Source organism: Panulirus ornatus, chromosome 41 (genome assembly GCF_036320965.1).
Source record: "Panulirus ornatus isolate Po-2019 chromosome 41, ASM3632096v1, whole genome shotgun sequence".
NCBI classification, from domain to species: domain Eukaryota; kingdom Metazoa; phylum Arthropoda; class Malacostraca; order Decapoda; family Palinuridae; genus Panulirus; species Panulirus ornatus.
In genome coordinates, this window is record NC_092264.1 from 2,689,713 (window position 1) to 2,708,654 (window position 18,942).

Consider the following 18,942-nt stretch of genomic DNA (forward strand, 5'->3'; position numbering starts at 1 on the left):
GCCGATTCTTGCATCAGCAAGGTAGTGCCTGAAAAAGATAATAGAAGATTTACCTCCATTTCTGTTCTCGAAATATGCGTTTGTATGATGAAGGGATTGACAGGAAAAAGTCTACAAGGATGGAAGGATTGTTGGTTATAAATTTCTAGTGGGGTTATACTTAATTAAGTTTAAAGTCTTTTAAACCAGTCTCCTCCCTCATATCCGTATTCTTTGAGAGGTTGTTGATCCTGCTGCAATTAAGTTCAACGTCTTTTAAACCAGTCTCCTCCTTCGTATCCTTATCCTTTGATGGCTTATTGATCCTGCTGCTCATTGTCACCATAATGGTTAATCATCCTTAGAAACCACATTACACCATTATACAGTTAGCAAAGTGTGCCTCTGAAAACTGGATGCCTGTTAAGCTGAATCATGGATGATTTATTTTGCATGAGAAAAACATAATGTACTCTGACATAATACTACAGTTGATTTTATTTTTCATGTCAGTTACCTTGGCAGCAGAATGATTAGTCGTATCTGACATGGATTGTAGTGGCAATAGCATGCACAATGTTTCCAGAAGCTTCCACCTAATATTCTTACTGACTATCTTTACATAATGGTCCAACCTACTACTACTACCTAATGCCTACATCTGAATACTCCTACCAGCTACTACCACCTAATGCTCCTGTCTAATATACCTACCTATTATTTCTGTCTCTTTCTCCTACCATTTTGCAATTAAGGTAGTGCCAGTGTACAGTGCTTACTGCAGGAAAATCTATGGTTATGAAGAATGGGTTGTGGGAGTTAATTGTTGACGATTGCTGTGTTACAAGGAGAGATTGTATGTTTGTGGACAGAATGCCAGCAGTCCACATGTAGGTGAGGCAAAAAGAAAAGACAGCTATCTGGGTCAGAGGAGTGCATCTTGACAACCACTGAAGTGTTGGCTCACTATGAAGCCATCCCTAACCCTCCTAATAACCAGGCAGGTAATACCGGTATTATACCTCTCTGGATGGTGGCTGCCTGCCTGCTACTTCTCCGACTACTAGTCAACATCTGTGGATAAAGTAACAATTAGTATTAGTTTTCATTAGTTTCAGTGTATCATATGATTGATTGTTGGATTTTAGTAATTCATAGGTTACAGTGTCTCTTACATATGGTATTCATGAAATGGTTGCAGTATGGACGAATAAAGAATGTTTTGCATTTTGTTACAGGTTTTTTCTCAGATGTTGCATGTAGGAGTCCAGCTGGAGTTTGATGCTGTGCATGAAGTTTTAGGGGCTACAGTTATTGAACTTAAGAGAAATCAAGAAAAGATTCAGTGTCCAGGCCCAAAAGATGATGTAGAAACTATTAAGGTAAGAAATTACTTTTCACATTTCAGTCTGGGAAATTTAGTAAGGCCAGCAGAGAAAACACTTTTCCTTGATTACAATGTACTTGTTGTTTTCATGGAAATATGCAGTTTAAAGGCTTTAAGAAATCATGGTGTAATTACTTAATATGTACTATACAGGAGGGAGTTTTACACTTTTAGGCCCCAAAACCTTGAACACTCTCTATAATCATACAACCTCATTTATGTATGCTGTCTGCATTAATCATATCCTCAGTCAGTCTGTTCCGTTTGTCCACCATTTTTATGATATAAAAGTATTTCATTACATCCCTGTTTACAAATTTGTGATTTAATTTAATGTTTGTCTTCTGGTTGCAGTATCCCTACTACATCTCTCAAAATACTATCAAATTTTTGCACTTTGTTGATTTCTTTTAAGAACTTAAAGGGTTGTGTTCAGTTCACCCGTCAACCTTCTCTTCAGCCTTTCCTTGTAGCTTAGCTCTTTAAATTCTGGTACCATTTTTGTTTACTTCCACTGGACTACCTTTTTAAGTTCTTTGTGCTTAAGGAATTGTAGTCAAAGTGGTAAACCTGTATATATTAGGAAACCTAAGACAGTTTTCAGCATGAACTGCTCATTTTAACATGAGATTGCTTGAACCTTTGGTTTGATTGTATTCTGCAAGTGAAAAAAATGCAAGATGCAGGTGGTGCCAGTCACCTCAATCTGTTCTGTTTGTGCTAGTTCTTGATGAATAGCTTTTCCTGCTTCATCATGTATGATGAATACTACTAATGCTACAGGGAGGAGCTATTTAGTCCTGATAGTAGTGCTTAGATGTGAGTCTTGGGCCTTGAATTCAGACGAAAGGAAAAGGGTGAACATGGAAATGAAATGTCTGAGAAAAATGTGTGATGCGAGGCGAGTTGATTGTGCAAGGAATAATAGTTTATGAGGTTGTAAGCATAGTCCGAGAGAGCTGAGCAGGGGTGTACTGAAATATCTTGAACAAATGATGAGGAAGGATGAAATAAGATTGATTAAGAGGACCTATGTATCAGAAATGTAAGAAGTAAGAAGAAGACCAAGAAGGAGATGGAAGGATTGAGTGAAAGAGGAACTGGGTATTTGTGCTAGAACATTCATGTGGATGAGAGAAATGAGAAAAAATGAAATGGATTGATGTGGGATATGGAGGGTGACATGTTTTCAGTGGGCTGAACCATGGCATATGTAGTAGTCAAGGTAAACACTGGATTAGTTTGTGGTGGTTATTTGTGAATGACAGGCTCAGGATTCAGTTTATTTTACATGTTAGCTTGTGAATGGATGCTTGCAAATGAGGCTGTTGTTTGTCTATTTCTGACACTGTTACTAAGGCAGAATAAGAAACTAGATTTTAAAATGAAATGAGTGCTTTATTACGCATTTACATTGAGGTACTTTCTTCTTCTTTAACAGGATGAAATGGAAAGCAATATGATCACTGCATTGTACCTGATCATGATTGCAATGTGTGTAGCAAAGGGTCGTTCTTCATCTTCTCAAGCGAATGGTGTTGAAAATGGTGGTGTTGGGGGAAACAATGAACTTGGAGCTCTTTTTGGAGGCATTGGTGTAGTGGGTTTTGGAATGAGAGGTGTTGAAGGAGGAGATACTGTGAGACACTCTCTTCAGCAGCTGCATCAGGTTGTAGAAAAAGAATCTCAAGTCCACCATACAGTTTACAGGTATATGTTTATGAAGGGAAGTAACTGTTGAACTAGAATGCTTTTGATGTTCTACAGAATTATTATACTGTATCCAAATAGAGCATTCATCTTGTCATTTTCCATAATATGTGTTCTGGGATGCATTTCTCTCTTTCAGCCCTAATTTGACATAGTTTTCACAGCCACAGAATATTCCATAGAAACATAACTTTACCTCTTCTTCCATTCAGGAGCTAACTTTGCCACAAAATTTTTCTAGGCTTTTATTGAAAACTTTTGGAGTTTAGTGAGGTTCTTATATAAAGAAAGCATTTGCTCATGATATTTAGGAGAAAAATAGTAACATCATGAGGATCTCTTTAGCTGGCCACTTCACCAGGTTACAAAAGGGGAATTTTAGAAACATGAAAACTAGAGAAGAAAACGAATTTTTTGGGGGGGAAATTATGAATATGTGAATAAGTAGATTTTTATTTGATGTGCTGGCAATGGATTGAACCAGGGCATGTGAAGTGTCTGGGGTAAACCATGGAAAGTTTTGTGGGGCCTGGATGTGGAAAGGGAGCTGTGGTTTCTGTGCATTACACATGACAGCTAAAGACTGAGTGTGAACGAATGTGGCCCTTTTTGTTCTTTCCTAGCGCTACCTCGCGTGGGGAAGGGATGCTATTTTGTGTATGGCGGGGTGACGATGGGAATGGATGAAGGCAGCAAGTATGAATATGTACATGTGTATATATGTATGTCTCTGTATGAATACCTTGAAATGTATAGGTATGTCTATGTGCGTGGGTGGGCATTTATGTATATACATGTGTATGAGGGTGGGTTGGGCCATTCTTTTGTCTGTTTCCTTGTGCTACCTTGCTTATATGGCAGACAGCAATTAAGTATAATGATAATATAAAATAATAATAATAACCTAGCACTTCCTTGATGAAGTGGTAAAATAGCAATACCTTGATGAAGTGGGAAAGCCAGTTGTATGTATATATGAAAACAAGAATTTTGCTTTTAGTTGTATGATCATCATTTTATAAATGTACTGTTGAAGAATAAATGCTGAAAATAACATTGTGATGCAGGTACTTTTCTTCTCTATATCTGTATATTTTTTTCATACATATTTGCCATTTCTTGCGTTTGCTAGGTAGCATTAAGAACAGAGGGCTGAGCCTGAGAGGGAATATCCACACATGGCCCCCTTCTGTGTTCATTTTTTTGGAATAGTAAAAAATGGGAGGGAACGATTTTCAGCCCCCCCACTCCCTCCCTTTTAGTAGCCTTCTACGACACTTATCATCATCAGTTCTTATCATGTGCTTTCGTTTGCTTAGACATCATTATAGGAATGTGCAGTTTAAGACCAGCTATGTTTTGAATTAATTTTCAAGTAAAAATCCACATTTTTTGATGGAAAAAAAATAGCATCAAATTTGCATGCATATTTTTGATGGATGATATCCCTAGAGAAATATGTAATGTGTAATACCTTTTCATATGAAAGGCTTGAGCCATGATTGTATCTAGATAAGATTGATACTTCATATAGATCAATGTTTTTTCATCTTTTTTTCAGCCTTGTAAGGATTGAAGCTAGGACACGGACAGGGCAAAGTTTGTTGCACCTTGCTGTAAACCCAGAAACTCCTGTTGATGACTTCCACACTAACCATATTTGCAGGTGAGAATGTGACTTAATTCAGGCAGATCTCAGCTTCAAATTCTAAGCATTGCTGTGCATTTTTAGAAGATTTTGTCTGAGATCAGATCTCACATTGTCAGTCATTACACTTTTATGGTAGTTAGGAGATGAGCTGTCTTTGGTAATTCACGTAAGCACTGTTTTGAGAGGTGTTCTTAACACCACTAATGTTTTTTGTCTTTTGAAACATTCACATTACTGCCCTCTTGGTGATCTGGTAAATGTCCTCTATCTTTTTTTTGCTTCCCAGCTTTTGCAGTCCTCTTTTATAATTTGCTACAGGAAACTTGATTGTTACATTTGTGGATTATGGCTTGCCAATATCAAAGGACATTCCAGCCCACCAAAGAAAGGTTTTTCAAGTAAGTGCATTTACTTGGGAAATCTTTGTATTGCCAGTCCTTTAGTGACACACTGGTCCCATGGCACTTTTTGTCAGTTAAGCTATATTTCTCCTCCAGATACCTACTTTGGCTCTGGAACATCTACTCCACTGACTTCTAGCTTTGATTTCAGCTCTAGAATCTTATCAAACCCTCAGATCATATTATTGATTCAGTGAGATCAAAGCATTATAAGTATAGCAAGTATGATATGTACAGGAATTTTATTGTTTTATGCAAAGGAAACTAATACATTTAGTGAAGTTAAGGAATGAAAATGTAGAGCTCAACTTTTTACGGAATGAGAAGCTGAGAGAAACTGATGAAACAGTAGGGGTGAGGTTGAGTTGATGTAAGGCAGTGTAAGTGTGCATTGGTTTAAGCTGCCACAAGATGTGCATTAATGTAGTTATAGATGGCTCCTTTAGATATACACTGTAACTGATAGATTATCTTTAGGGAGATTTTTTTTTTTTTTTTTTTTTTTTTTTTTTTTTTTTTTTTTTTTGCTGTCTCCTGCGTTTGCGAGGTAGCGCAAGGAAACAGACAAAAGAAATGGCCCAACCCACCCCCATACACATGTATGTGCATACATCCACACACGCAAATATACATACCTACACAGCTTCCCATGGTTTACCCCAGACGCTTCACATGCCCTGATTCAATCCACTGACAGCACGTCAACCCCGGTATACCACATCGCTCCAATTCACTCTATTCCTTGCCCTCCTTTCACCCTCCTGCATGTTCAGGCCCTGATCACACAAAATCTTTTTCACTCTATCTTTCCACCTCCAATTTGGTCTCCCCCTTCTCCTCGTTCCCTCCACCTCCGACACATATATCCTCTTGGTCAATCTTTCCTCACTCATTCTCTCCATGTGCCCAAACCATTTCAAAACACCCTCTTCTGCTCTCTCAACCACGCTCTTTTTATTTCCACACATCTCTCTTACCCTTACGTTACTTACTCGATCAAACCACCTCACACCACACATTGTCCTCAAACATCTCATTTCCAGCACATCCATCCTCCTGCACACCACTCTATCCATAGCCCACGCCTCACAACCATACAACATTGTTGGAACCACTATTCCTTCAAACATACCCATTTTTGCTTTCCGAGATAATGTTCTTGACTTCCACACATTCTTCAACGCTCCCAGAATTTTCGCCCCCTCCCCCACCCTATGATCCACTTCCGCTTCCATGGTTCCATCCGCTGCCAGATCCACTCCCAGATATCTAAAACACTTCACTTCCTCCAGTTTTTCTCCATTCAAACTCACCTCCCAATTGACTTGACCCTCAACCCTACTGTACCTAATAACCTTGCTCTTATTCACATTTACTCTTAACTTTCTTCTTTCACACACTTTACCAAACTCAGTCACCAGCTTCTGCAGTTTCTCACATGAATCAGCCACCAGCGCTGTATCATCAGCGAACAACAACTGACTCACTTCCCAAGCTCTCTCATCCCCAACAGACTGCATACTTGCCCCTCTTTCCAAAACTCTTGCATTCACCTCCCTAACAACCCCATCCATAAACAAATTAAACAACCATGGAGACATCACACACCCCTGCCGCAAACCTACATTCACTGAGAACCAATCACTTTCCTCTCTTCCTACACGTACACATGCCTTACATCCTCGATAAAAACTTTTCACTGCTTCTAACAACTTGCCTCCCACACCATATATTCTTAATACCTTCCACAGAGCATCTCTATCAACTCTATCATATGCCTTCTCCAGATCCATAAATGCTACATACAAATCCATTTGCTTTTCTAAGTATTTCTCACATACATTCTTCAAAGCAAACACCTTTAGGGAGATAAGGACCTTAAATGAATATAATCTTTTGAATACAGGGTTTATGAAGGTCTTGTCTGTGCTCTGTCATGGATGTCAACCTGTGTACAAAATCATTCATTGAGTTTAGACATATTTGCCATAGTGGAAAACATACTTGATTATGTGAAAATTGAATGACATCACTGTTTTATTTTATTGACTGAGGACATGGTTAATGCAGTCTCACCCAGCCTCCTTGTTAATACACCCCTTAGGGGTGAAACTAAAGGGGAAGGAGTTACCCAATTACATCAGGGCAGTAGTTTTAGATTTCGACACACACCTTGGGTGTACTGTTACTTTTAGTTTTTAACAGTTTTGGAGCCATGCTGCTTCTAGGAACACTGTGCTGGAGTTGCCTTCTGCCAGTGATCTATCAAGGGTGAGGCAGAAAAGGCTAAGAAGCAGAACTAGAGTCTACCAGTTATGCTGAGGGTTAAGAGAAATGAATGATTGAGGGTGATGGCGCTGAATGTGAATGGGAAGACTGATGAGATTAAAAACAACTGGAGATAGTGGAGAGGTTTAAAAGTTGTAGCATGGATGTGTTAGGGATGGGGAAATCCATATCCTTGGGCAGGGTGTGTAGAGTGAAAATGGAAAGGATGATTGCAAGTTATGGGAGGGCATGGAAGGAGGTATGGTATGGACGGGAATGAGTGAAGATTATAGTGAAAGGGGAAAGGAAGGCAGTGCAATAATTCTGCTATCAGCAAGAGTATGGGAGGGTGTTACAGAGCATGGGTGGAATGGATCAAGAATAGTGTGGGTGAAAGGAAAGATTAGTAGTGTGAATATGAAGACTGTAAGGGTGAAATAAAACTTTTTTGAAGAAATTTGAATGACTGTATAAATGGTTTTGATAAAGAGAGGAATGCAGTTTATTGGATGATACAAATATGTAAGTGGGATGTGATGAAAATAGTGAGATAATTGGTAAATGGGGAGTGCCTGGAGTAAATGAGAATGGAAGCTATCTTGTGAGTATTTTTGCTGAGAGGGGTTTATTCCTTGCAAACACTTTTTTTCAGCACAAGATGATCCACAGAAATGCATGGATGAGGAATGATGGAAGAGAAGGGCAAAAGTACTTTGATTGACTGGGTGGCAGTGGATGAAAGATTGAGGAAGGCTGTGCAGGCGACTGACCATTTTGTAGTTCTTATGGGGATGAGGGTCAGGGAGAAGTGGAGGTATGGTGTGATAAAGAATGGAGAGGTAAAAGTATTGGCAAGCAAGAAGATGAATCAGGAATAATACAGAGAGGAATATGAAAGGAAGGTAACTGAAAGCTTAGGTGGAAGTGCAGTGAATGTAGGAATGCAGTTATGTGTGAATGAGGTATTTAAAATTTTTACAGAAATACTAGTAAAGGTTGTAGAATCAGTAGTTGGATAAAAGGTAGTGAGATACAGGAATAAAGAAGGCAATGCATGCTGGACAGAAGAGATTAGAAATACTGTGGAATAGAAGAAAAAGCCATATGGCAGATTGCTCATTATGAATGTACCAGTGGAAGTTCAGCAAAGGAGGAGGAAAGAATACAAAATATGTAGGTTAAATGTTAAGAAGGTGATACAGGAAAGCAAAGAAAGAATAGATGAAGATTTTAGAAGAAAAATAGGTGAAAAGTTTCAGGATAATAAGAAACTATACTGGAAGGAGGTGAAAAAGGGAAGAGGTGAATGTAAGAATGTAAAGGTTGACATGAGAAGTAAGGAAGGGGAACTGCTGAATCAAAAGGTGGAAGTGAAAGGAAGATGGAAAGATGACTTTGAAGAACTGATGAATGTGGGAGAAGAGGAGGCAGCAGTTGTTACATGTATGGGAATGGAGGATGGAAGGAAGAGGATACAAGTGCAGGGACCTCTAGCAAAAAGGGAAGTAAGAAGGCAATAATGAGGCTGAAGGTAGGAAAGGCACTGGGAGTGGATGGGATTACAGCTGAAATGCAGAAGTATGGAGGAGAAAGTGTAATAGAGTGGTTGCATCTTATATATAATGGGCATCAGAGATATAGATATGCATAGTTTCATTCATCTGATGCCCTAGTATAAGGACCTTGCCTTTATATACATTTTTATGCTCAGAAAATTGTAGAGAAATGAACACAAAGCAAGTGTCCTGAAAACTTAAATATATGATGTTTTTTCTATACTTAGTTTATTTGATTAAACAGTTAAATCATCCACCAATTTAATTGTTTTAGTTGTTGCTGAGTTTTTTCAGTTTTTAGGTTTATATGTTTTACAGATTTCCATGTGCAACAACGACCAAACTTTTGATAGCATGTGGGGCGGATGTCAACAGTATGGACAACAACCGCAACACTCCACTGCATCTCATTGTTCCTTATCAGAAACCTGTCAGGTGAATGAATGCTATCCAAAGTATTAATGATATTAGAGTAAAAACATTTTTATCACTTAAAAGTTATTTTTTACTAATTTCTTTTACAGTTTCTTGCCTGTGAAAGTTGCTAAATTTGTAGAATACTTCTTGTGTTTTTGATAGAACTTGAAAGAATTTTCATCTTATCACTGGTTTTTGGACCTCTTATGTCTATTTCAATTGTTTATGTCCTTTCTGTAAACATTAATCTTTGTGCCATCTTCTGCTTAAGAGAAGATCAAGAAAGGTAATGCATTCTAATAACTTTATGTATACAGCAGAGTTCAGTTAAGTGGTGTTCTTAGGAAAATAACAAAGAAATACACATAAAAGACCTGTGATACTTCTTTAAGAGATGCAAGGATAGAGCAACTAGAGGACATAACAAATAATTCAGAAAGAAATGTAAATAAGGGGGTAGGGAAATACTTTTTATAGTATAGTAGTGTTATATGAATGGATCAGATTGACTGAGGACATGGTTAATGCAGAAAGTATGCTTAGATTCAAGAGTGTGTGTGACAGTAAAGAACATTCAAGAGATGGACCTCCACAAGTATAAAATCCTCTCTTTGTACAATACAAATAGGTGATTACACATGAGTGGAGTGGCATTTGAAATTAATGCATCTCTAGATAGATATCACCTGTTATCTTTCACTCCTTTTGATTTTGCATCAAGTGCATACAACTCTGGTTCACAAACGCACATCAGCTTATGTTTAGAGAGCTGAAGTGAGCCTTCACTTATGACTGTTGTTAATGGTGCTTGCATTTTCGCTCTGTACACAAAATATACTGGTACCGGTAATCTTTGTTATATGTAAAGATTTTGTTTTAGAAAACTGCACCATTTGAAATAACATAAACAAGTACCTTTTAACATGTAGAAGGTAGGGTTGCTTTGCAGAACCTAAACAGTACCCTCCAGAACCAAATATACCACTCTTTCATAATAATTATCATGTGGAAATTAAAAAAAAAAAGAAAGATCAATAATATATGAGAATTTATTTGAATGGTAGTATTCTAGTAGAATAAGGCATTTCAATACTGACATGAGTGCATAATATTTTTAAGAAGAGCAGACACATAAGCACAAGTGGACAGGTTGATGGGGGATGGTGCTGGTGGTGGTCTAGGTGTTGTTAGGAGAGGGTAGGGCACGGTTGTTTTGATCTGTTTCCTTATCATTTGTAGAATGGATGGACCAAGGAGAGGATTAGGAAATAATCTAGCATGAAACTTAGAAGCAATGTTGATAATATGGTTAGAGATAGCAGACATATATATATATAGCACAAAATCTGAGCTTGCAGTACAGATTCACATAGCAAGACTGATGCTCAGTGCATGTTGCAAGCATGGTTCCACGTGAATCAGCAAAGGCATTTCCCACAGTGCAACACACAAGCCAACAGAGTGGTGGGTATGGCGTTACTGCATATCCAACCTGCAAGAGCCACATTGAAGCAAATTTTTCTTGTAGGGAGTAAGTTGTTAGAAGGAGTAGGATCCCTGCATATTGGGAAAATTGCTTATGCCAGACCTACTTATTATAAGCATTACCAGTATTTCAAATCCATTCTCATATTTCCTTGCTGTCCATTTTGTTGTAAAAAGTTACATTGCTCAGCCTGCTGTCATATTCTGTGGCTGTATCTTATTTATGTGGATTTTTATCTTTATTGTATGCTGTAGTCATTTCTATATTGTCATCCAGTAAGCTTGTATTATTCACTTCTGTATCTAAGGAAAGTGCAGTATCTTATGTGAAAATAAATTTTCATATCCTCTGACGCAGATTGGTTAGTCTTAAGAATTTTTTTCTTTCATCAGCATCTTCTTTTATTCTTCTCTTTGTATTTTAATCCATATTCCTAGTTTGCTCCTCTGTGGTACCTCTCATTAAGATGGAACTTAAAGCCACTAGAAACTGAGGAGATAGAAGAATGAAGTGAAGGAGGCTTTAGGGTACATGGGCCTGAACATTCAGGAGTGAGAGGCACACATTGGATAGAATGAATTATGTCATTGTGGTATAAGTGATGTTGTTAGTGGACTGAACCAGGGAATATGAAATGGTCAGGGTAATTTGTTGATTGATTTAGGGGGCTTGACTGTAAATTGGCTGTTGATGGTAAGCACTCGTTTCGACATATCATACAAGATGCATAAATTATGTATGTGAAAGTGAGACCATACTTTGTTTGTTCCTGATCCCATTTTGCTAAAGCATGAAAAGCAAGCAAGTATGAAAACTCAGCTTTGAATTCATGAAAAAGCATCCATGATTTTAATGTGGTCAGTATTGCACTCTCTGTACTGTATTGTTTTTACCAGATTCACCTCTTTCTTTATTGCAGTGTTGACTTATTATTCATACACTTTCAGTGACTTCTTGACATTGCACAACATTATCATGGCACTTATAGAGAATGGTGCTCACATGGACACAGTCAACCAGATGGGAGCTACGCCATTTGATTCTGCAACAACTGGTATGCTATTTCTTGTTTTGACATTTTGGATATTCTCCAAAAGTTTATTGGCCTTCATTATAAGATATGTAGGCCTATGAATAACTCTCTTAAAAAGCATCTCTTGATATCCTGACAAACTGATACTCTCATGAAAATGTGTACTCATTTGCTTAGTTCCTTCACTTTGTTTTTAGGTCTTACTATGAAAATTTCCTGTTCCTACACATTTCACTCAAAAATTCTCTTGTTGATGTGTGTATGTATGTATATGTGTGTATATGGGCATTTGTATGAATATATATATTTTTTTTCACACTCACCATTTCCCGCATTAGAGAGATAGCATTTAGAACAGAGGACTGAGCCTTAGAGGGAAAATCCTCACTTGACGTGCTGTCAGTGGATTGAACCAGGGCATGTGAAGCGTCTGGGGTAAACCATGGAAAGTTTTGTGGGGCCTGGATGTGGAAAGGGAGCTGTGGGTTCGGTGCATTATACATGACAGCTAGAGACTGAGTGTGAACGAACGTGGCCTTTGTTGTCTTTTCCTAGCGCTACCTCATGCACATGCGGGGGGAGGGGGTTGTCATTTCATGTGTGGCAGGGTGGCAACAGTAATGAATAAGGGCAGACAGTATGAATTATGTACGTGTTTATATGTATATGTCTGTGTGTGTATATATACGTATACATTGAGATGTATAGGTATGTATATGTGTGTGTGTGTGGACGTGTATGTATATACACGTGTATGTGGGTAGGTTGGGCCATTCTTTTATCTGTTTCCTTGCGCTACCTCACTAACGCGGAAGACAGCAACGAAGTATGATAAAATGAATAAATAAGTGATATATATATTTTTCATTCATGCTATTCGCCATTTCCTGCATTAGCGAGGTAGCGTTAAGAACAGAGGACTGGGCCTTTGAAGGAATATCCTCACCTGGCCCCCTTCTCTCCTTTTGGAAAATAAAAAAAAAAAAAAAATGAGAGGGAAGGATTTCCAGCCCCCCCGCTCCCTTCCCTTTTAGTTGCCTTCTACGACACGCAGGGAATACTTGGGAAGTATTCTTTCTCCCCTGTCCCCAGCGATATATATATATATTATCACTATCATTGTTATTATTGTTATTATTATTATTATTATTATTATTATTATTATTATTATTATTATTATTATGATTATTATTATACTTTGTTGCTGTCCACCCGTTAGCAAGGTAGCACAAGGAAACAGACAAAAGAATGGTCCAACCCATCCACATACACATGTATATACATACACTCCCACACACACGCTTATACATACCTATACATTTTAACGTGTACGCATATACATACTCAGACATATACATATATACACAAGTTCATATTCATACTTGCTGCCTTCATCCATCCCCCCCCACCCCGACACACACACACACACACACACACACACACACACACACACACACACACACACACACAGGGAATAGCACTGCTACCCCCCTGCTTCAGTGAGGTAGCTCCAGGAAAACAGACAAAAATGGCCACATTTGTTCACAGTCTCTAGCTGTCATGTGTAATGTACCGAAACCACAGCTCCCCATCCACATCCAGGCTCCACAGACCCTTCCATGGTTTACCCCAGACCTATACATATCAACATATACACATATATACATACATACATATACAGAGACATATACATACCTACACATACATAGACATATACATACATACAAACATACATTTTTTTTTTTTTTTTTTTTTTTTTTTTGCTTTGTCGCTGTCTCCCGCGTTTGCGAGGTAGCGCAAGGAAACAGACGAAAGAAATGGCCCAACCCACCCCCATACACATGCCTTGATTCAATCCACTGACAGCACGTCAACCCCGGTATACCACATCGCTCCAATTCACTCTATTCTTTGCCCTCCTTTCACCCTCCTGCATGTTCAGGCCCCGATCACACAAAATCTTTTTCACTCCATCTTTCCACCTCCAATTTGGTCTCCCTCTTCTCCTCGTTCCCTCCACCTCCGACACATATATCCTCTTGGTCAATCTTTCCTCACTCATTCTCTCCATGTGACCAAACCATTTCAAAACACCCTCTTCTGCTCTCTCAACCACGCTCTTTTTATTTCCACACATCTCTCTTACCCTTACGTTACTTACTCGATCAAACCACCTCACACCACACATTGTCCTCAAACATCTCATTTCCAGCACATCCATCCTCCTGCGCACAACTCTATCCATATTCCATATCCATACTTGCTTGCCTTCATCCATTCCTGGTGCTACCCCGCCCCTCAGGAAACAGCATTGCTACCCCCTGCAAAAATCACAGGAAAATGAAAGGTGATAAGTTCTCAAGTGCACTTTTGTGTAATGATCACATCATCAGTGGTTATACAAGAATGAGATAGAGGACATGGTACAGTCATATACAAGGAAGAGACATAGCTAAGATGCCGTTGGTAAACAGACATTACCAGATGGTGGTGTTTAGGTTGATATATTCATGTCTGGCAACATGCCTGTCATAAAATTTTATTATGTGGACAAGACAAAGAACTGTTTTGAAATTTTGCCTACAATAAAACTACCCAATTTTGTATAGAACTTTCCATTGTTTACCTTGGACATTTCACATGCCCTTGTTCAATCCACTGATGGCACTACAACTCCATTATACCACATTGTCCCAATTCACTTTATTCCATGCCTGTCTTTCACCCTTCTGCACGTTCAGGCCCCAATCTCTCAAAATCTTTTTCACTCCATCCTTCCACCTACAATTTGGTCTTCTGCTTCTCCTTGTTCCCTACACCTCTGACACACATATCCTCTTTGTCAATATATAAATATGGTTAAGCACATTTACGTATACATTTACTCGTTCCATGAGAAATATAACGCCTTTGAAGGCACAGGTGCACTTTTACATACTTTTATTTTTCAGGTGTTGCAGAGATAATCCTCAGAACTCAGAAAAAGTTGAGCCTCAAATGCCTTGCAGCAAGAGTGGTGAAGATTAATAGGATCTCATATAAGGGTCAAGTTCCTCAACATCTTGAAGCTTTTATTGAACTCCATGGACCAGGACATGTAGATGGACTCTCCAGCAGACCTTGTAAAAGTGAACATCAACTATGAATAACCAAGTCTTGGTTGTGTAGAAATTTAAATTCATTCATCATGTTGTTACTGTTATTTTTAATTATTCTATAACTTGATATGTTCAATACCTTCTTGAATATAATTTGTATCACTAATCATACATGAGGAGAGAGGATGTTTGTAGATATGTATCTCACCGTCCCATCTGAAAATGCATATGCAGCAAATCTTACCACAGTATTATTTGAAATTTACATAGAATGACTTCTTTGTAGATTCATAAGAAACATTTTTGTGATACTAATACTATGTATTAGTTTTTAATTGCACATATGCCTCCAGAATGAAATATTGTGAACATTTTTTAATAAAATCTTCTGTATTATGCTTTTAGATACTTTTTCCTTTGGAATTTTCACATATGATTGTGTATGTGTGTGGGAAGTGTAGCTACCTACTTGAACTGTATTAGAAGGGAATTTTATACTAGTGGGACCTTATCTCTTGAAAATTCTCTACTGTTGTACAACTTCTTACATTTCTGTATTCTTTCTGCACTAACCATGTTTTCATATATTTTACTCTGTTCATACTACACCCCTTTACTATAAAAGTACTTCTTCACATTTGTCTTAATGTTTCTTGCTTCATTTTGTGTCCTTTCCTCTGGTTGTTTTATCCATCTTTCTCAAAGAAAGAAATGAGGGGGTGCAAGAAAGATTTGGTGTGACAGTGAATGAATTGTGGGGTATAAGGGTGGGTAAAGTGTTTTACTTTGAGTGGTTTATATGCAAGTAGAAAGAATGGAAGATGGGGAGTTTACAAGGAAAGTGTATAATAGTATGATTAAAGGGGTTGGTTTGAGAGGAAGATCACCTGTGACATGGGGAAATGGAATGGAAGAGTACTGGAGGAAAGAAATGGTGGAAGAATGTATGGAATGGCTTATGCAAAGTAAGCATGTAAGGACAGGGATAAGGGGAGTTTATGAGGAGAGCTTTTAATAGTATTCTTAAAGGAGTTGGTGTAAGAGGAAGACCACCTGTGACATGAGGAAGAGTACTTTTTCCATGGCCATCCACATATTTGCTGGGAGAGAGGAAGAGATGGGATGGACAAACAGTTTAGAAAGTTACATGCTACAGGTCATGCACTGATGATTTTTTTCTGTGGTTGATATGTGTTAAACAAAAACTTCAAATAGTAAATAATTAATCTCTTTACATGAACTACCATATTATTGAACAAAATTATCTGCCACAATGACATTCTTAACATCTTTTGACCCCCTGATGCATGAGTTCTTCTGATATTCTTACAGTTTAAAGTTTAATGTAGATGCTCTAAGAAGAAACTGATAACTTGCTTAATATAAAGAAATACAAGATCAAAATATGCTTTGATTATATAACTGCAACAAAGCCAGGCTTTCCTGTTATCATTGACTTATGTGTAATGTTTGGACAATTGGTTAGTTCCATAATCATCTATCTCTACTTATGTTGATTTACAACAACTATAATGGACGGTGCAGTTAATACCAAATCCACTCATGGCAGTGAGTGTTTGTGGTGAGGGCAGCACCATTTTCCCTAATGTTAGGTGGTGTGATTGGTTTGTTCAGCACCGTATCCACTCATGACAACTAGTTAGGGTGGTGAGGACAGCACTAGGTCCATGGCAGTTAGTATGAGCAGTAATGGAAGTACCAGGTCCATTTATGGCATACGGTATTGGTGGAAGGGCCAACACCAGATCCACCCATTATCTTTAGGTGGTGAAGCCAGCACCAGATCCATCCATGCTCCACAATTTTACCCTAGACTGCCTCATCACCCATTCTTATACTGCTGTCTTATCATCTCTTAATACTTGACCCTTTACATTAGAATTACAAAAGCTCGCTTTCAGCTCTTCCCAAAAGAGTTGCCTCTTGTCCTTACTCCATTCACTAACAGGTGCAAAAGCACTGCCAGTCACCCACCTCTCATAAACTTTCATTTTTACTCATGTCTTTTCCTTACACTCTTTAAAATATTCCCACAACACCTTCAACAGAAGTGCCATTCTCCTTTGCTCACATTCGCACTAACAGCAGACTTTACCCCTAGCAAACGTCTAATCCATTCTTACTCCTTTACCTTGAACTTAGCTTCAGATTATATCCAGGTTCCTCTATCCGAACACATCCGTAATCTCTCCCCTCTAACCCTGGCTACAAACACACATTTCGATAATCCATCCTCAGCTTGCAAAAAGCACTCCTTGTTTGATTCCTTGTTCCCCCTTTTAGCCAGGACGTAAGAGAAAGTTTATGTCATGTGAGTAAATATCAACAACGGATTTTGTTCATACACATTGAACATGTGTATTTCCTGTGTCATATTAGATGCTCTGACAGCTTGCAGATGAGGGGTAATTTTCGTATTCCGTAATCCCCAGTGATGAAGAAAACTTGAGATGTAGGGTAGAGTCTTATGAGACGTGTTGCCAAGTGTTGATGAAAGATAAAAAGGAGATGTTTATAAAGATTGAGTACTAGCAACCTAAAAGTATATGAGATAGAGGAAAAAAAGACAGTGACCTGGACCAGCATAGGGAATGAGACAGCCATTGAGGTGTTGGTACACTATGCTCCTCTCTGAAAATGACATATAGGTATTGATACCTGTCATTCAATGCCTTCTTACCACCTCATGTATGCACAGAGCATCAGATCTGGGAGTAGCAATGTGGTTTCAGGAGCGCCGTAAGATGTGTGAATCAGGTTTGTACTTTGAAGAATGTATACAAGAAATATTAGAAGCAGAAGGACTCGTATATGGCATTTATGGTTTTTGGGAAAGCACATGATAGGGTTGAAACAGAAGTTCTGTGGATGGTGTATGACTATGTGTTTGGGAGGAGAGTTGCTAGAAGCAGTGAAAAGATTTTATCAATCGTAAGGAGTATGTGCAAGTAGGAAGAGAGGAGGGTGAATTGTGCCAAGTGTAGGTGTATCTGGTAGGGTTGTATGATATCACCATGGCTGTTTAATTTGTTTATGGATGGAGTGATTAGGGAGGTGAATAAAAAATCTTTGAGAGAGTAGGAAGTATGAAGTCTGTTGGGAGCGAGATGGGCCTGGAAGGAGATTCGGTGTATGTTGATGAGACTGCACTGCTGGCAGTCAAGTGAGAAACTGGTGAAGTTACTTTCTGAGTTTGCGTAAAAGAACATTCAGAATAAATGTGGATAAAAGCATAGTTATTAGGTTAATCACTGGAGAGAGACAGGTTAAATGGGGTGTGAGTTTGAGGAGAAAATTTGGAGGAAGTAAAGTGCTTTGGAGACCTGATAGTGGAGATGGCAATAAGAGGGAGCTGAAGAATGTCATAGGATGGCTAGGGAAGGAAAGTCCTAGGAGCAGTGAAGAGAGGTCACCATCTGACAAGAAGATTGGGAATGTCATGATTTGAGGTATGGGCTCTAGATGATATCTACAATAGAGGATGACTGTTTTAGAAGTAAAATATTTGAGGACATGATGTGGTGTGAGGAAGGTTGATAGATTAAGAAGCGATAGGGTGAGAGAGAAGGGTGGTAAGGAGAGTATGATTGAGAGCAAAAAATTGTGTGCTTAATTGCCTTAGATACATGCGAAAATGAGTGAGAGTTTAACAAAGAGGGTATATAAGTCAGAAGTGGAGGGGACAAGGGAAAGAGATTGACCTAATTGGTGGATGGAGTGAAGATGGTTTTGAGAGGCTGAGGCCTGAACATTCAGAAGGATGTAAGACATGAAAATACAGATGATTGAATTATCAATTTCATAAGTGGATTTATTCCATGTGTTTCAGTAACTGATGGCGTATGTTTTGCTAGGGAAAGTTATAGAGAGAGCTGCTCTATTAGTGGGGTAAGTTAACCCTACATTACCGTTTTCTATAATGGTGGTGGGCCGAC

At 38.5% G+C, this 18,942-nt stretch overlaps 1 protein-coding gene across 1 annotated transcript in view; it reads left to right on the plus strand.

The window, feature by feature from the left end:
- Fem-1 (protein fem-1 homolog B) overlaps positions 1 to 15,382 on the plus strand; it is a 39,832-nt gene extending 24,450 nt beyond the window's left edge. Inside the window, exons 6-11 of the mRNA XM_071685873.1 lie at positions 1,218 to 1,361; positions 2,808 to 3,076; positions 4,638 to 4,742; positions 9,271 to 9,387; positions 11,803 to 11,909; positions 14,840 to 15,382. Of these exons, the coding sequence (XP_071541974.1) occupies positions 1,218 to 1,361; positions 2,808 to 3,076; positions 4,638 to 4,742; positions 9,271 to 9,387; positions 11,803 to 11,909; positions 14,840 to 15,033 (936 nt within the window). The 3' untranslated portion in view covers positions 15,034 to 15,382. The remainder of the gene's footprint in view (positions 1 to 1,217; positions 1,362 to 2,807; positions 3,077 to 4,637; positions 4,743 to 9,270; positions 9,388 to 11,802; positions 11,910 to 14,839) is intronic.
- The last annotated feature ends 3,560 nt before the right edge of the window (positions 15,383 to 18,942 follow it).